The sequence below is a fragment of the Odocoileus virginianus genome, chromosome 16, assembly GCF_023699985.2.
Source record: "Odocoileus virginianus isolate 20LAN1187 ecotype Illinois chromosome 16, Ovbor_1.2, whole genome shotgun sequence".
In the NCBI taxonomy this organism is placed as follows: domain Eukaryota; kingdom Metazoa; phylum Chordata; class Mammalia; order Artiodactyla; family Cervidae; genus Odocoileus; species Odocoileus virginianus.
Window position 1 is genome coordinate 43,690,255 of NC_069689.1, and position 20,012 is coordinate 43,710,266.

The window sequence follows — 20,012 nt, forward strand, 5'->3', positions numbered from 1 at the left end:
TCCCACGCTGTGTGGCCGGGGCCCACCTGCTTCTCCCGGGCTTCACTCCCTGCTCCATGCTAGCATGAGCTCCTGCCCTGTGCACCACCGTTTCTCAGGGACCCCCGTGGGCTCCTCTCTGACTTGTAGTATCTCTTTGTCAGGAATGTTCTTTGCCTCACTTTATACAGAGTTGGCTCCTCTGTCTTTTATGTCTCCGTGTGAATGTCCCCTTAGAGAGACCCTCCTTGCTGACTTCTCTGCAAAGGCCACCTGTTTTCTTTATCATAGCAGTCTGCTTTTTCCTTGGTGGTTCTTGTCTTGATTTATAATTACTTTCTTTTTTTTTTTTGCTTTTTAAAAAACCATCTTGTTGCAGAGTTTCTGTGTACTGTTGAATTCAGACTGGTATAAAATCAGAATGCTATGACTTTAGGATGTTAAATGTAATGCTCATAGTAATCACAAAGAAAATAGCTATAAAATGTACCCAAAAGGAAATGAGAAGGGAATTTAAAAATTTCACCATAAAAATGGAACATGCAAAAAAATATCACTAATGCAGGAAATGAGCGCCCAAAAAAGCTATAAAACACATAGAAAACAAATAGCAAAGTGCAGAAGGAAGTCCCTCCTTGTCAGTAATTATCTTAAATTATAGGTTAAACTCTCCAGTCAAAAGACAGATTGAGTTTGGGGAAGAATGGATACATGTATATGTATGGCTGAGTCCCTTCCTGTTCACCTAAAACTATTGCAACATTGCTTGTTAATCAGCTATACACCAGCACAAAATAAAAAATTGTTTTGTTTTGTTTTTAAAGACAGTTTAGTAGAATGGATCTAAGAAATGCTCCAGTGTGTATAAGAGGCTGACTTTACATTAAGACACAAATAAATCAAAAGCAAAAGAATAAAAAAGATAGTCCATGCAGATAGTAACTGTAGATATCAGGAGTGGTTATACTAATATGATACAGTATAGACTTTTAGTCAGAAAAAGTTACAAGAGACAAAGATATCTTGTATATAATAAAAGATTCAATACAGCAAGAATATGGAACAGTTATAAAGTATTTATGCACCTAATAACAGATCATTATAATATATGAAACAAAAACTTTATAGAATTGTAGTGACAAGTCTGCAGTTTTCTGTAATGATAGACACTTCAGCTCTCCCCTTCCACACACACATATACACACACACTATTAGTAGTGAATAGGAAAACTAGACAGAAGATAAGTGAGGAAATAGAGGACTTGAACAACACAATAAGGCAACTAGATCTAACAAGATATACAGAACACTACCCAACAATAGCAGGATATTCCTTTTTTCAAATGCACATGGGACATCCTCCAGGATATACTGTATATATTCACAGATTGTCTCCACAGATTTAAAAATTATCATACAAAGTATCTTCTCTAACCACAGTGGGATTAAGTTAGAAATCAGTAACAGAAGGAAAATTGGAGAATTCACAAATATGTGGAAATTAAACAACACACTCTTGTACAACCAGTGGGTCAAGGGAGAAATCACAGGGAAAGTGAGAAAATGCATGAGGCTGAGTTAAAATGAAAAGGCAACAAACCAAAACTTATGGAAAACAATGGAAGCAGTACTCAGAAGGAAATGTATAGTTGTAAAATGCTTACTTTTTTAAAAAAAGATCTCAAATTAATAACCTAACTTTACACCTTAAGGGAGCTAGAAGAGCAAACGAAGCTCAAGTCTAGCAAAAGGAAGGGAAGATTAGAGCAGAAATAAATAAAGAATAGAAAAACAATAGATAAAATCAGTAAAACTAAGGACTGATTCTTCAGAAAAACTGACAAAATTGATAAAACTTCAGCTAGATTGATTAAATCTTTAGCAGAGTTCCAGAGAATAGCCAGGAGAGATAAGAAGGCCTTCTTAAATGAGCAATGCAAGGAAATAAAGGGAAAAAACGGAGTGGGAAAGACTAGATAATCTCTTCAGAAAATTGGAGATATCAAGGGAACGTTTCCTATAAGGATGGGCATGATAAAAGGACAGAAACAGTAAGGACCTAACAGAATCAGAAGAGTGTGAGGAGAGATGGCAAGAATACACAGAAGAACTTTACAAAAGAGGTCTTAATGAACTGGATAACCACAATGGTGTGGTCACTCCCCTAGAGCCAGACATCCTAGAGTGTGAAGTCAAGTCAAAAAAAAAAAAAAGCTTCCCTTAGGAAGCTTTACTATGAACAAAGCTAGTGGAGGTAATGGTATTCCAGCTGAGTTATTTAAAATCCTGAAAGAGTATGCTGTTAAAGTGCTGCACTTAGCACCTTAGGATTTAAAATCCTAAGAGAGTATGTTGTTAAAGTGTTGCACTCAACACTCAGAAGTCTGAGTGCCAAAGAGTTGGTGCTTTGTAAATCTGTCAGCAAATTTGGAAAACTCAGCAGTCGCCACAGGACTGGAAAAGGTCAGTTTTCATGCCAGTCCCAAAGAATGTTCAGACTGTTGAACAGCTGCACTCACTTCACACACTAGCAAGGATATGCACAAAATCCTTAGAGCTAGGCTTCAGTAATACATCAGTTGGGAACTTCCAGATGCAGAAGCTGCATTTAACAGTCAGAGGAACCAGAAACCAATTGCCAACACTCATTGGATCATAAAGAAAGCAAGGTAATTCCAGAAAAACATCTACTTCTGCTTCATTGACTACAGTAAAGCCTTTGACTATGTGGATCACAACAAACTGTGGAAAATGCTTAAAGAGATGGGAATACCAGACCATCTTACCTGTCTCCTGAGAAACCTCTATTCAAGTCAAGAAGTAACAGTTAGAACCAGACAGAACAACTGACTGGTTCTAAATTGGTAAAGGAGTATGGCAAGACTGTATATTGTCACACTGTTTATTTAACTTCTATGCAGAATACATCATGCAAAATGCAGGGCTGGATGAATCACAAGCCGGAATCAAGATTGCCAAGAGAAATGTCAATGACCTCAGATATGCAGATGATACCCCTCTAATGGCAGAAAGTGAAGAGGAACTCAAGAGCCTCTTGATGAGGGTGAAAGAGGAGAGTGAAAAAGTGAATTCAGTAACTACAATCATGGCATCTGGTCCCATCACTTCATGGCAAATAGAAGGGGGAAAGTGGAAGCAGTGACAGATTTTATTTTCTTGGGCTCCAAAATCACTGCAGATAGTGACTGCAGCCATGAAATCAAAAGACTCTTGCTCCTTGGAGGGAAAGTGATGACAAACCTAGGCAGCATATTCAAAAGCAGAGACTTTACTTTGCCAACAAAGATTGTTGTTGTTCAGTTGTCAAATCGTGTCCAGCTCTTTGCCAGCCCCATGGACAGCAGCACACTAGGCTTCCCTGTTCTTCACTGTAGTCAAAGCCGACAAAGGTCTGCACAGTCAAAGCTATGGTTTTTCTGGTAGTTATATAGAGATATGAGAGCTGGACCATAAAGAAGTCTGAGTGCCAAAGAGTTGATGCTTTTGAATTGTGGTGCTGGAGAAGACTTTTGAAAGTCCCTTGGACTGCAAGATCAAACCTAAAGGAAATCAATCAGTATTCATTAGGAGGACTGAAGCTTCATGCTGAAGCTGCAATTCCAGTATTTTGGCCACCTTGTGCAAAGAGCCAACTCATTCAAAAAGACCCTGATGCTGGGAATGAGATGGTTATATAGCATCACTGACTCAATGGAAATGAATTTGAGCAAACTCCACAAGATAGTGAAGGACAGAGGAGCCTGGTGTGCTGCAGTCCATGGGGTCACAAAGAGTTGGACATGACTTAATGACTCATCAACAGCAAACTGATTAGTAAAAAATCTTGAATTATTAAAATCAGGAATGAATGCAGGGACATGACTATCAATTCTGTAGAACCAAAATGAGTTATAAGAAGATACAGTGAGCCACTGTACATTATCTAATTAGCTAACCTAGATGAACTAGACAAATACCTAGAAACACAAAGCTCACCAAGCCTTAATCACAAAGACATAAAGAATCTGAGTCGACCTGTAACTAATAAGGATATCAAATCAGTAATCGACAATCTCCTGACAAAGGAAAGCCATGAATCTGACAGCTTAACTGGTAAATTATACCATACATTTAAAGGAGAACTAATTAATTAATCCTCCTCAAACTCTTCTAATAAACTGAAAAGGCAAAAATGCTTTCTTTTTTCTATGAGGATAGCATTGCCCTTTAATGAAAGCCATATCAAGACACTCTAAAAGTGCTATAGTTCCTTATGAATAAGGAAAAAATTTCCCTTTTGAATATTATTGCAAGCATTCTCAACAAGATACTAGCAAACCAAAATCATATCATGCACCATGACAAAGTGGGATTTATTTCTGGAATTCAAGGATGGTTCAACATACAAAATTGAGCACCGTAATATACCACATTAACTGAAGGAAGGAAAAAAACAAATTATCATCTCAGTTGATGGAAAAAGAAAACTATTTGCTAAAATCCATCTATCTCTTGTGATAAAAAAAAAAAAGTCAGCAAATAGGAATTAAAGGAAGCTACCTCAACATCATAAAAGCCATATATGAAAAACCCTTAGTGAATGTCATGCTCAAGGGTGATGGATTGAAAGCTTTTCCTCTAAGATCAAGAACAAGGCAAGGATGATTTATTTCACTACTTCTGTGCTATGTAATACTGGAAGTCATAGTCAGAGCAGTTAATCAAGTCAAAGAAAGAAAAGGCATCCAATTAGGAAAGGAAGAAGTAAAATTATATGTTTATAGATAGCATGAGCCCTATAGAAAATCATGAAGTACTAAGACACAAAAATTAGAACTAATAAAATAATCTAGCAAATTAGCAGGGTACTAACCAATACGCATAAAACAGTGATATTTTTGTACCCAAAATTGAACAATCTGAAAAAGAAATTAAGAAAACAATTCCATTTGCAAAAATGTGAAAAAGAATAAAATACTGAACACATTAATCAAAGAGGTGAAAAATTTGTACACTAAAACCTATAAAACATTGATGTAAGAAATACAGAATACATAAATAAATGGAAAGACACTGGTGTTCGTGGATTGGAAGTTTTATCATTAAGATGTAAATATTGCCCAAAGCAATGCACAGACCCAATGCAGTCACTAGCAAAATCCTAACAACATTTTTCCTTGCAGAAATTGAGAAATTCATTCTAAAATTTGCACAGTATCTCAAGAGACCCTGAACAGCCAAAACAATCTTGGAAAGGAAAACAAAGTTGAAAGACTTATATTTCCTGATTTCAAAATACTACAAAGGAAAAGGAAATCAATCCTAAATATTTATTGGAAAGACCGATGATGATGATAATTGGTCAATAATTGACAATAATTTGGTCACCTGATGCAAAGAGCTGACTCATTGTAAGAGACCCTGATGCTGGAAAAGATTGAGGGCAAGAGGAAAGGGGACAACAGAAAATGAGATGCTTGGATGACTTCACTGACTCAATGGACATGAGTTTGAGCAAGCTCTGTGGGATAGTGAAGGACAGGGGAGCCTGTCATGGTGCAGTCCGTGGGTTTGCAAAGAGTGGGACACAACTTAGCGACTGAGCAACAATAGTACTCAGAAAACTGTGATACTGGCTAAAGACAAACATGCAGATGGATGGGATAGAATACAGAGCCCAGAAATATACTCTGACATAGGTAGTCAAATGCTTTTCAACAAGACTACAAGGACTGTTCAGTGGGGACATGACAGCCTTTTGAACAGATAGTAATAGCAAGGCTGTTTATGTTCATGCAAAAGAATGAAGTTTGACCCTTACCTAACATCGTATACAAAAATTAATTCAAATTGGGTTAAAGACATAAATGTAAGAGCTTAAAAACTATAAAAGTCCTAAAAGAAAAGGGAAAACTTCATGACATTCATTTGGTAATAATTTTTTGAATATTATACCAAAGGCACAGTCAACAACATAAAAAAGTAGGTAAATTTGTCTTCACCAAAATTTAAAATTTGTACACCAAAGGACACTATCAACAAAGTAAAAAGGCAGAGCACAAAATGGGAGGAAATATTTACAAATTACATATCTGATAATATCCAGGATATACAGAGATTTCAACAACAATGAAAACCAAACAACCTCATTTTAAAATGTACTTAAATAGACATTTCTCCAAGAAGATACACAAATGGCCAGTAATCTTATGAAAAGATATTCAGTGTCACTGATCATTAGGGAAATGCAAATCTAAACCACAGTGAGATATTACATCACTCCCATTAAAATGCTATTACTAAAACAACGTAAAATAATAGGTGTTGACAAGGATGTGGAGAAATGGGCAGCCTTGTGTACTTTTCTTGGGACCATAAAATGGTGTAATTCCTTTGGAAAACAGTGTGATAGTTCTTAAGAAAATAGAATTTATAATATGATCCACTTCTGAGTATAAACCAAAAAGAAATGAAAGCAAGGTCATGAACTTGTACACCCACACTCATAGCAGCATTATTCAGCATAGTCAAAAGGAGAAAGTAACTCAGTGTCCACTGAAGGGTGAATAGGTAGACAGATGTGGTTGTTGTGGTGGTTGTTGTTCAGTTGCTAAGGTGCATCTAACTCTTCGCAACCCCAGGGACTGCCGCATACCAGGCTTCACTGTACGTCACTGTCTCCCAGAGTTTGCTTAAATTCATGTCCATTGAGTTGATGATGGTATCTAATTCTCTCATCTCTGCTACCCTCTTCTCCTTCTGTCTTTAATCTTTCCCAGACTCAGGGTCTTTTCCCCAGACTCAGCCGAATGAGTCAGCTCTTTGCATCAAGTGGTCAGAATATTAGAGTTTCAGCATCAGTCCTTCCAATGACTATTTAGGGTTGATTTCCTTTAGAATAGACTGGTTTGATCTTCTTGCTGCCCAAGGGACTCTCAAGAGTCTTCTCCAGCAACATAGTTCAAAAGTATTAATTCTCCAATGCTCAGTCTTCTTTATGTCCAACCTCAAATCCATACATGATTCCTGGAAAAACCATAGCTTTGACTATATGGACTTTTGTTGGCAAAGTGACGCGTTTGCTTTTTAATATGCTGTCTAGGTTTGTCATTGCTTTCTTTCCAAGGAGCATGCATCTTTTAATATCATGGCTGCAGTCACCATCCCCAGTGATTTTGGAGCCCTCCCAGAAATAAAATCTGCCACTGTTTCCCCATCTATTTGCCATAAAGTGATGGGACTAAACGCCATGATCTGAATGTTGAGTTTTAAGCCAGCTTTTTCACTCTCCTCTTTCACCCTTATCAAGAGGCTCTTTAGGTCCTCTTCACTTTCTGCCATTAGAGTGCTTTCATTTGCATATCTGAAGTTGTTGATGTTTCTCCAAGCACTCGATTCTAGCGCTTGTGATTCATCCAGCCCAGCATTTTGCATGATGTCCTCTGCATAGAAGTTAAATAGGGGGAGTGTACAGCCTTGTCATACTCCTTTCCCAATTTTGAACCAGTTATTTGTTCCAGGTAAGGCTGTAACTGTTGCTTCTTGACCCACATTCAGATTCCTTAGGAGACAGGTAAGATGGTCTGGTGGTCCCATCTCTTTAGGGATTTACAAAATATGGTATATGCACTCAGTTATCATTCAGCCTAAAAAAGAAAGGAAATTCTGATCATGCTACAACATGGATGAACCTTCAGAACATTTGTTAAATGAAATAATCCAGTCACAAAAGTATACTGTCCAAACACTATATGATTACACTCAAGTGAGGTCCCTGGAGTAGTCAGATTCAGAGACGGAAAGCAGAATGGTGGTTACCAGGGGCTCCGGCGGGGCAGGGAGTGTTTAAGAGCTGCAGAGTTTCAACTGGAGAAGGTGAAATGTTCTATAGATGGAAAATAGTGACGGTTCCACAACAGTGTGAGTGTACTGAATGCCTCTAAACCATACACTTAAAGATGTAAATTTCATATAATGCATATTTGACAGAATTTTTAAAAAACCCACCCTGCTGTTTATGCCATCTATAAGCTCATTAAGGTAGAGCTGTGTGTATGCCTACATTTCTGTTTCCCCAGCACCTTGTACATGTATAGATGATCAAGAAATTTTTGTGGCATTGTGAACTCATAAATGAGTGATTAATACCATTTTCTAACATCCTGTGCAAAGGATTTAGCACTGAAGTTGTGTCAACACTGGCTTTCCATTTCTAATTCCTCGATTAATTTACTTCTGAAAAGTCTTTTGTATTCTAAGCATATCACACAGATGTGGTGTCCTAAACTCTGGCAGGAAGTGTTTCTACATAAATACAATTACATATTTATACCTCCCACCCTGTTCTGTGGGTGTGTGTGGGTGGTCCCTTTCAGCCCGATCTCTCTTCCCAGCTCACACCTTTGTCCTTCAGGGAGGAGGTATCAAGATGGAGCTGATAAAACAAGTGCAGTGGGCAGGAACTGTTCTGAGAGCATGCTCGGCTGCCACAAATGAATTCACTTCTGAGTCCTGTTGAGTCAGTCTATAGAGAAGCAGAAGAAAGGATGAGAACAGAACCACTTTGGTTGTTCTTGAGGACTTGTGAAGCATAGAAGAGGTAATGAAACAATCCTGGCATCAGGCAGAGTGGTCTCATTTAAAACAGGGAGGAAAGAAGCTCTGTGACCCAGAGAGGAGTGAGCATGACTCAGCCAAGGGTTTTGACTGTAGGCAGAAGAAACTGCTTGCTGCTTGGAAGGAAAGCTATAACCAACCTAGATAGCTTGTTAAAAAGCAGAGACATTACTTTGCCAACAAAGATCTGTCTAGTCTAGTCAAAGCTATGGTTTTTCCAATAGTCATGTATGGATGTGAGAGTTGGACCATAAAGAAAGCTGTGCACCAAAGAATTGGTGCTTTTGGACTATGGTGTTGGAGAAGACTCTTGAGAGTCCCTTGGGCTGCAAGAAGATCCAACCAGTCCCTCCTAAATGAAATCAGTCCTGAATATTCATTGGAAGGACAGATGCTGAAGCTGAAACTCCAATACTTTGGCCACCTGATGTGAAGAGGTGACTCATTGGAAAAGACCCTGATGCTGGGGAAGACTGAAGGCGGGAGAAGGGGACGACAGAAGATGAGATGGTTGGATGGCATCACTGACTCAATGGACATGAGTTTGGGTAAACTCTGGGAGTTGGTGATGGACAGGGAGGCCTGGCGTGCAGCAGTCCATGGGGTTGCAAAGAGTCGGACGTGGCTGAGCGACTGAACTGAGCCGAGAAGAACTGCACCTGGGCTAACTGAAGCAGAGGAGGAATTGTGTTTAGGAGGTGTGTACCGAGGAGCCCAGAATCAAAAGGGAGGCCGGGTCACCAGCGTCAGAATCGGGGGAAGATGAGCGGCAGGAGGCTGCATGGAGGGAGGCCAGGCAGCAGGAGAGAGCAGGGCTGAGCTCTTGCACGAGTGTGGCTGTGGTCCTAGAGCCGCTGTGTGTCCTGGGGCCACCTCTCCACTGCCGGCGCCCAGCCAAGGCTTCTGTGGCAGGCAGAGTGAGTTTTCACCTGTTTTGGTTTCTGCAGTAGAGAGAGGGTTCCTTCCTTCATCCAAAGCTCACCCAGTGAGGGAGCTTTCCCCAATGAAAACAGCATACTTAGCCAAAAAAGAAAAATTTTTAAAATCCCAGAAAAGTGTCCAGACTCTACACAGGCCAGAGCATAAAAGAGGTTCACGCACAAGATACATGATTCTGTGGTTCCACTTTGGGGTATATACACAAAATGAAAGCAGGGTCTCTAAGAGGTATTTATTTGTTCATGACAGCATTATTCATAAATAATTCACAAACCTAAATATCCATTGAAAGATAAACAAAAACGTGTGTGTGTGTAGGTATATGCACACATACATAACTGAATATTATTCAAATTTAAGAAGGAAAGAAACTCTGACCCATGCTGTGATGTAGGTGAACCTTGATTACATTATGTTAAGGAAATAAGCTAATCACAAAAAGATAGGTTCTGTATGATCCCACTCATAAGAGGTGCCTGGTGTAGTCATACTTATAGACATGGAAAGTAGTGGTGGTTGCCAGGACTAAGGGGAGAGGGGAATGAGTTGTTTCATAGGTGCAGAGGTTCAGTTTGGGAAGACAAAAAAGCTGTGAAGATGGATGTAGTGATGGTAGCACAGTAATGACTGCATTTAACGCCACTGAACTGTGTACTTAACAATGGTTAAGATGGTAAATTTTATGTTATATGTATTTTGTGTGTGCTGTGTGTGCATTCAGTTGCTCGGTCATGTCCGACTTTTTTTGTGACCCCATGGACTGTAGCCTGCCAGGCTCCTCTGTTTATGGAATTTTCCAGGTAAGAATACTAGAGTGGGTTGTCCTTTCCTCCTCTAGGGAGTCTCCCTGACCCAGGGATTGAACCCACTTGCATCTCCTGCGTTGGCAGGTGGATTCTTTACCACCAGCACCATCTGGGAAACCCTGTATTTATTTGCCACTATAAGAAAATAAAATGAGATACACTCAGTAATTCTGTTCAGTTATATTTTTACTGGGTACCTAATATGTGCTGGGGACTTTTCTAGGGATCAAGCAGGGACCACGGCACTTCCCATCCTCATGGAGCTCATGTGGTAGCACCAACAGAGAGTCCCCAACAGACGGCTCAGTAAAATTTGTGCAAATTTTAAAAATGCTAGACAAAGACCCAGGTGATAGCAAGTGACCAGGGTAGCTGAGGACACCTCTGTGATGACTGACCCTCTGCTGAGAAGGGGAGGCATCACCCTGACATAAGGAGCCAGCCGGCAGGGTCATCCTGGCATCCGGGAGGCAGTGGGAGAGGTGCTTCTGTGGATGGTGGGAGGGCAGGGTGTGGGGCCCTGGCGCTCAGCTTCGCTGTGAGTCAGCTGGAAAGCTGCTGCAGGGCTCAGTGGTGTCTTCAAAGATCCCTCCCTCCTGGCTGAGAGGGAGATAGTCCCACTGGGCTATGTGTTCCAGTAGTCCTCTCCCCGTTGCAAGTACGCTTACCTGTGCGGTTACGTGTCGAGAGAGACACTTCGCCCGGTCCTGGATCTCTGAGCTGTCAGCAAGCTGCAGCCCATGCCCTGAGTGATCTGAAGATCTGGCTGATTTTCTAGAGGTGTTGTAGTGCCTTGTTATATGCGTGACTTGCTTTCCTTTGCTTGGGGGTGGTGGTGACACTGCAGCAGGAATAGTTTAAAGAACAAATTGCAGACGGAAACAGGTGGTGCTGACACTCGAAGCCCTGGGTCTGGGCAGCCAAACTGGAAAATGGGGCCACTTGACAGAGCTTTGGTTGTTTTTAGCTTCCTTAACAACCACAGAGTGGAACGAAAACCTGAGACATTCCAGGCGAGTTCTGTTTGGAGGAAAAATGACATCAATTTGACTCAATTACCATATGAAACATACAACTAGCCTGTCTCTGGTGAGCAGAGACCGGTGGCGTGTTCGAGGGCTCACTGGTTCCCACAGCCCAGGGATGCTGGGAGCCTTGGTGGATGCAGACAGCTTGCCCCCTAGGCTGTCTGATGATCCACTGGGTCTGGGGTGGGCTCCAGAATGTGTTTCCAGAATGTGCCCAGGGGATGTTGCTGCTGCTTCAGGGACACCTGTCAGAGGGACTGCTAGAGAATACAGCCCCCTCCAGGGTGGGGTCTGAATGGTGCAGCAGCGATGTGAGTGTGCCCCCTCTGGGTCCCCTCTGTCCCTAGGAAGGCCCCGAGTCGTGCTGGTAGGTAGTGCTCTGTGAGCACCCTCCCCGCACACCCCACTGGCCTGGCGTTGCAAACAGCACCCCCACCCAGCCTTGGGATGAGCTCCTTCCACAGGTGCCCCATCACCTGTCCCTCTCTGCCCCTCCCTGTGTTCCCAAGTCACTGCGCTGCTGGCCTCAGGTCCCCGGCTCAGCTCCCGGGGTGCTGGTGCAGCAGATGCAGCCGGGGCTCTGAGCGCGCCAGGACGCACGCAGCCGGCTGGAGCGGGACAGACTCCAGGCGGTCAATGGGCCGTTCCCTCCCCAACCATGTGTCTCCCTAAACATCATGGGGCCGCCACCTCCACGGCTCTCCTGAGCGTGCGTTTCCACACGGGTGAGGGAGACAGGCGGCCTTTGCTACACATCTCTGAGGCCTGCTGCTTTGTGTTCTGGGGCTGCCGCTGCATTTTCAGCTAGCCGGCCTGCCTTGACCCCAGCCCCCGAGGGAGAGCGCGTGTCTGCCCGACTTTGTGGGAGTGTGGTCTGCCCCTGGGACAAGACGCTTTGACCACGATCAGATTACCATACCCGCTCTCCTGAACGTGGGCCTCCCGGTTACACATCAAGGCGGATAGCTTCCAGCAGGCTTCCTAGTGAGGATCTTTAGAGCATGAGGCTTCTTACCTTAAGTTAGCTAATGAAAAAGTTTTAATTTGGTAAAATGCACATAGCTGAATTTACCAATTTAGTCATTAAGTGTGCAGTTCAGGATTGTTACATTTATTCACATTGTTGAGCAACCAAACCTCAGAACTTTGTTACTTGGCAAGACTGAAACTCCGAGCTCATTGAACAAGTCCCCTGTCTTGCCCTCCATCTCAGCTCCTGGAGCATCAAGCTTTTCTCCCGCTCCAGTTCACGTATTTTTTTGTGTATTTGTTCCAAGGACGGCACCTGAGCCTTATACGGAATGTGCCGAGCTGTCCTCAGGTGGAGAGGAAAAACCCATCAATTCTGAGGAGGGAGTTTGTCCCTGTGGTTCTGTCCTTGCTGAAACCTGCATCATTCCATTCAGGCTCCATTCTTAATGCAGCTTTCAGGGGGTGTGTCAGAACACTCTGAGAACTGGTTTCCTGTGTTGTTCCTTTAAACCTGCAGTATTCTTTAATGTCTTTGGCTGGTGTTACTATTACAGGCAATATTTCGATTGTGCTTTGAAACCCTGTGTGACTTGAATTTTCTCCCTCATAATTTAAAGTTTTTATTCTTCCCAGTTTTCATGTTTTGAATTGAGGTTTTCCAGTTTGGGCCCAATCCTAAGGCTGAATATTTCTGGAAAAATTTGATTTATAGCCATTGGGTGGTTCTCAGAATATCAAAACAAGGAAAAAGTTATGTGCTTTTCTCTTCTTCATCCAGGTTTGTGGATAGGTAGCTAAGGCATGACTTAAGAATTGGCCTACAGATGATCCAGAATTTTAAAAATGACTGCAATTTTGTTCTTAAGGAAAGAGAAAGTTTTGGAAGGAGGGAGTGAGAACAGAAGAACTGAATATGTTGTCTTTTTCCTTGTGGGAAAGAATATTAAATTACACAAAGATTGTTTTGCTTTCATAATAGTTTTCAAAGAGAAAAATCCAAGCACTGACGCAGCTAATTCCTTTGTCGCACAGATGCTTGCACACTGCGTGCCTGGTTTCTGCTGCTTCTCTGCCCAGTGGTGTGTCCAGCTTCACGAGGCCTGGATTAGCTGTGGCCATGCTATTGGCAGTAGCCGTTGCTTTATGTTGCTGCTGATGTACTGGAGAGAAAGTTTTAATGCCCCTGCTGAAAAATTCTCCCTCTAGATTATGTCTATCAGGAAAAAAGTAGCATATTCAAAATCAAGTGAAGTAAGTTAGAAACAGATACAGTATGATCTCATTTATAAGTGGAATCTAAAAAAAAAAAACAAAACTGAACTTATAGATACAGAGAACAGATTGGTGGTTCCCAAAGGCTGAGAGTAGGGATATGGGTGGAGGTGCTCAAAGGTACGGCTTTTAGTTGTAAGATAAATAAGTCCTGGGGATGTAATGTACAGCATGGTGACTATAGTTAACTGTACTATAGTATCATATATTTGAAAGCTGCTAAGAGTGAAAGTCTCTCAGTTTTGTCTGACTCTTTGTGACCCTATGGACCGTAGCCTGCCAGACTCCTCTGTCCATGGAATTCTCCAGGCAAGAATATTGAAGTGAGTTGCCATTCCCTTCTGCAGGGGATCTTTCTGACCCAGGGATTGAACCTGGGTCTCCCACATTGCAGACAGATTCTTTACCATCTGAGCCACCAGGAAAGTCCAGAGAGTTGCTACAAGAGTAGGTCTTAAAAGTTCTTTCGCAAGAAAAACAGTTGTAACTGTATGGGGTGAGGCACATGAACTAAACTTTTTGTGGTAATCATTTTCAGATATGTATATATTTACTATATTATATATACTGTGGTATATAGGATATATAATCATCATGTTATATTGTTATTCAGTCGCTCAGTCATGTCCAACTCTTTGCGACCCCATGGACTGCAGCACGTCAGGCTTCCCTGTCCTTAACCACCTCCCGGAGTTTGCACAAACCCACGTCCATTGAGTCGGTGATGCCATCCAACCATCTCATCCTCTGTTGTTCCCTTCTCCTCCTGCCCTCAGTCTTTCCCAGCATCAGCATCATGTTGTATACCTGAACCTAAGGCAATTATATATTAATAACATTGGGAACTCCAGTACTTTCGCCACCTCATGTGAAGAGTTGACTCGTTGGAAAAGACCCTGATGCTGGGACAAATTGGGGGCAGGAGGAGAAGGGGACGACAGAGGATGAGATGGCTGGATGGCATCACCGACTCCTTGGACATGAGTTTGAGTAAACTGGGAGTTGGTGATGGACTGGGAGGCCTGGCGTGCTGCGATTCATGGGGTCGCAAAGAGTCGGACACGACTGAGCGACTGAACTGAACTGAACTGAACATTGGGAAAAGGGCATAATGAAACAAAAGTATTTCCCTCATTTAAAAGAAAAAGGGAACATTTGAAAGGCTCTTACCTTTCCCTTCTATGTCTGATACTACTGCCTTGGTCACCTCCTCCACTCTGCCTCCCTGAATCCCGCTCTCTCCTGGGAAGGAGCTCAGGAGGTTGTCATGATCTGGGGGTCCTCAAATCCAATGGGTTTTTTTCTGTCTACATCAACTTTCATTCTTCTGTCTTACTTGACTTGTCCTATCCTTCTTCCCCTTGGATTCTGTAATTTCTTGATGTTGAGACCCCTGTAACTAAGTTCTACCAACAAGAGGTGCGGAATTAAGGGGGCATAGGTGTTTCTGTTACTGTGTCTCACTGACAAACTTTGGTTAGAATGAGGACTTCGGGTAGAAAGGAATGTGGCTTTTACAGCTGGACAAAGCTGGATTTGGATTGTGGTCATAGTTGACTGATAGTCTTGAGCGAGTGGCTTTACTTCGTTGAATCGAGGTTGGTGGAGACACTGCCTGTGATGGGTTGTGATGAGGGTTAGAGATGATGCAGACTGGCGCGTGGCAGAGGCCACAGGCACGGACTCTGCCCATCCCGTCATGAAGATCCTCTTCACCCTCCTGCAGGAAACACCAGAACCAACTGACACCATTTCTTTTTTTTCAGATTCACCCATCCTATGCATTTTTTTCAACCAGCTTGTTTCCAATTGGTCTTTGCATGTGTGCTTGTATGCCCTCACATGTATGTGATGCCAGAGTTTCCTGTTATGCCAGTTTCTTTTGAGGAATTTATACTTATGGGAATTTTTTTTGTCTCAGAAGGCCTTTTCAATAAAATCTGGGTTCTATATCTTACATATATGTATTTTTTGTTCAAATAAATATCTATGAACATTGAAATTTGAATTTCATACATATATATATGACTGCAAATCATATATTTAGATTTTTTTGTACTGTAATAACACAATGAATATAATTTATATTTCATTAATTTATAAATGAATACATTTATATTTCATGCATTTATATTTTGTGTTTTAGATTTATTTAAAAAATTGACAGATAGTACATAGAATTCCCATACACAATTTCTCCTGTTATTGACATCCTACATTAATATGATATGTTTATTATAACTAATGGGCCAATGTTGTTGATTATTATTAACTCAAGTCCATAGTTTGTTCAGATATCCTTAGTTTTTATCTAGTATCTTTTGTTTGTTTCAGGATAGTGCTATTTTTTTTTAAATTTTTGTATTTGTATTTCTCTACATTTCTTTTTTTCTCTCTTGACAGGTATACAATATGTTTCAGCACCAGAGCCTTGGAATTAAAGTCAACATTCAGGTTACCAAGCTTGTCCTGCTACGACAACGCCCTGTAAGTCTCCATCAGCACGGTTACAGAAAATGTATCTGGTCCTCAGTCTCCTTAGTGGCTGTTGAGTGCTAGGGAGGAGTCCAGGTGTTTTCCTTTGTCCTCTTTCCCTGTCTTTGCAGATGGCAGCAGTGTGCCCTAGGCCAGGGTCCAGGGGATGCCTGGAGAGAGGAGGATAGGCACTGCTGCTGGCATGCACGTCATCTCAGCATCTCGGGGAACCCTGAGCAGTGGGCCTTTGTCCCCCCTCCTTCATTCTCCCATGTCTCCCGAGTGCAGAGTTGATGTTGAGGTCTTTGGAATCATAGCTAGCCTTTTGGAGCTCTATCCAAACTTCAGGTCAAATTTGCTTGCCCTGTAGCATCGTTTTCTGGTCTTGATTGAGTGCATTTCCTTATGAAAGTGTTACCTAAAGAGTTAAGCAGTGCACATGAGAATGTTGGGTATGCTGTTCAGTTTGCTAAAAAGAAGAAAGCTTTTCTCTAGTAAGATAGTCTTCATCCTAACTTATAGGTAAGGCCCCGGTAGCGTCCCTCTGGGTCTCTGCATCTGCCTACTGGCACTGTGGACAGGTGACATTGAATAATGGCCCTGTGAGCAGCTGTCTCTTCCTTAATATCCGCGCTGTGGGCTGAGCATAAACTCTGGCTTCCCTGGGAAGTGGCTTCTATAACTGCCCCCTGATTTCTTTTAGGCCAAGTTGTCCATTGGGCATCATGGTGAGCGGTCCCTGGAGAGCTTCTGTCACTGGCAGAATGAAGAGTATGGAGGTGCACGGTACCTCGGCAACAACCAGGTTCCAGGAGGCAAGGACGACACGCCCCCCGTGGATGCTGCTGTATTCGTGACCAGGTAAAGCCAGACTCGGCCTGGAGCTGCAGACTTGAGAGGGAAGGCATTTCCTGTTGGAGAGAAAGTCAGGCTTGGAAATCAGACCTTTGGCCACTTGTCTGAACCTTGAATTCCTCATCAGTAAGATGCGGATAAATGATAGCCCTGTCTCTGAGATGTGAGGATTAAATGAGCATGGGAAGCACTCTTACAGTGGCTCAAAGTAAGGATGAAAGTACTAGCTATTATTATTGTTATTGCTGTTATGAATATAAAACTACTGAAATTCTTGTTACCCAAGACTCTTAAAACTTCAGGAAATTTTGTCTTGAAATTTACCTCTTCGCAACACCAAATATAATGCTCACTGGAAAGAGCTCACCTGTGTATGAGGCTGCTTCCTTACTGGAAGGAGTGGATACCCCAGTTTTCCTGTTGAGGGAAGTCCATGCTCCCCAGTGGCTCAGGGGTTAAGAATCGACCTGCAGTGTAGGAGATGTAGGAGACATGGGTTCGATCCCTGGGTCAAGAAGATCCTCTGGAGGAGGGCATGGCAACCCTCTCCAGTAATTCTTGCCTGGAGAATCCCGTGGACAGAGGAGTCTGGCGAGCTGCAGTCCATGGAGTCATAAAGAGCAGGACACGACTAAAGCCCCTGAACTGGCGCAAGGCAGCAGGAAGTCCGTGCAGGTGAATGTGTGTGCCGTGCACAGCCCTGTCTGTGGGCACTCTCAGGACGCGGCAGCAGGCAGAGATGCCATGGAACTCACAGAGGGGCTCCATTTGAAGCCAGGAGCTGAGCTTCACATCTGCAGAGCTGGATGCACTCTTCCTGGTTAAGAGGGAAGCCAGGGACCCTGCTGGACAGTAGTAATCAAAGGCGTCTCTCTGTGTAGATGGCTGCAATGTTATTTTAGTTTTCTAGGGCTATAGTAACAAACTACCACAAAGTGTGTGGCTTCAAAAAACCAGAAATTTATTTTCTCACAGTTTTGGAGGCCAGGAATCTGAAGTCAAGGTGTGGGCAGGGCCTTGCTCTCTTGGAGGCTCAGGAGGGAGGACCCTTCCTCCTCCCTAACTTGAGGAGGCTGCCGCAGTCCTGGGCATCCCTGGGCTTGTGGATGCATCTCTCCAGTCTCTCCCCCACCGTCCCGTGATGCTCTCCCCATGTCCCTGTTTCCCTCTTCTTGTAAGGACACCAGACACTGGATGGGGGCCCAGCCTAATGCAGTGTGACCTCATCTTAACTTGACTAGAGCTGCAGTGACTTTCTTTCCAAATAAGATCACATTCACAGGGACTGGGGGTTAGGAGTTGAACGTGTCTTTTTGGGGACACAATTCAACTCTCTGCAGGTATAGATGTGGCTATTTGATTTTTTTTCCTATGTCTCAAATCTCTCTTAGAAAAACTGATTTTCCTTGATTGTTTTACCTCAGTAATGTAAATAAGATGCATTATGTGTTCACACCAAAATCCCCTTTTAGAAAATATGTGGAAATGGTTCATGACAATTTAACCTATTAGGTTAAAATACAATGTTTTACTTTTTGAATGAATATATCAACCTTGGTTTTAAGATTTTTTTTTTTTTTAAGAAACTACTTTCAAAATTATATGCTTTCTTTTTCCTTTAAGTTCAGAGAAAGGGAACAGTTTATTGTATCTTTAGCATGAAGATAGCCTACTCCTCTAAGAGGAGTTAAATCTGGTTTGAGACTTAGAAATGCTCAGAATGAGCAGAAATGCTCTTGGTTTGCATCCCTTGGGCCACGTACAAGCCCCTGGCTTGATGATGTCCTGAAGTTAGCCAGATGCGTTCTGTGATCTCAGCCTCAGGCACCAGTTACCAGGTATTATAGCTCACTAGCCTTCTCCTCAAAAAACCTAGAACATGCACATTGCCACCGTCAGACACCAAGAGATACCTAATCATACTTGTAGATGATTCATCAGTTGTGAACCCTAAAGGTTAAAATGTGATCTGATCCCTTATGAGAACACTTGCTGCTTCTTCAGGATGTGATTAAATGTATAATGGGACACTTGGGAAGTCTATTCAGAAATTTCAATTGCCTACGTGTGGCTGATGGTCTACTAGGCACCAAAGACAAGGGGTGAGCATGACCTTGTACTTGCTTTAAGCTGCTTTTACCCACCCCGTCAATGATGGGAACCCCTGGATGCCGTCTCTTCCAGCAGCTCTGGCCCCCACACTCACTAATCAGAGGCGTCCATGCTCTTTGAAATGGCTTTTGGAGCCTCTGGGGCACTCGGTAAAGCACTGAGGATTGTACTGAGTATATGGCTGCAGTCTTTGAGAGTGGGTTTGATTTGGGGAGAAGGCATGGTTCCTTGGGAACCATGTCTCTATGTGACTATAAATTAATGTGATTGATTTTCCAAATGATATTTAGATGAGGAGTAAAAACTTTTCCTAGAAAGGAGCTCTAAATAATATCAACTTTGGAATATGCAGCTAAACTCCCAGGTTTATTACTTTGAAAGTGGTTTGTATAAATACTATATGAAATGTATAAATTCTGGTGTTTTCTTAAAAATAACCTAGGGGAATTTCTACTATATTGGTTATTCACCTTCCTGCTGTTTCCTTTCTTGTCCTGGGGAGAAAATACTTGCAAGTGGCTTTGGTTTGGGAACAAGTAGCCTTTTTATCAGAGGCAATAGATGTTACCAAAGTTAGTGTTGACAAAGCTTCTGGATTAGCCTTTTTACAAAACGCCGTGAGAGAGAGACTGAATGCACTCTCAGCCTGAGAATGCTTCCCATTCAGCTTTCTCCTTTCTCTTTTTCCTATGTCCCAATAGCTTATTTACCGTACTGGAAATATTTTGCATAAAAATGTTCTTCTTTCCACCTCACACACATTAGGATGCCTATTATTAAAACAAAAAACACCAGACAGCAGAACAAGCATTGGTGAGGATGTGGAAGCCTTGGGACTCTTGTGCCCTGTTGGTAGGAATGTAAAGTGGTGCGTCCACTGTGGAAAACAGTATGGCAGTTCCTCAAAAAATTAAATATGATCCAGCGATTCCACTTCTAAAAACGTTGAGAGCAGAGT

General features: G+C 42.3%; 1 protein-coding gene across 2 annotated transcripts in view; it reads left to right on the forward strand.

Annotated features, from left to right (window-relative positions):
* ADAMTS17 (ADAM metallopeptidase with thrombospondin type 1 motif 17) overlaps positions 1–20,012 on the forward strand; it is a 398,742-nt gene that overhangs the window by 71,400 nt on the left and 307,330 nt on the right. For both annotated transcript variants that reach the window (XM_070478143.1, XM_070478144.1), the window contains exons 5-6: positions 16,016–16,099; positions 16,791–16,948. In XM_070478143.1, coding sequence (XP_070334244.1) covers positions 16,016–16,099; positions 16,791–16,948 — 242 coding nt within the window. The remainder of the gene's footprint in view (positions 1–16,015; positions 16,100–16,790; positions 16,949–20,012) is intronic.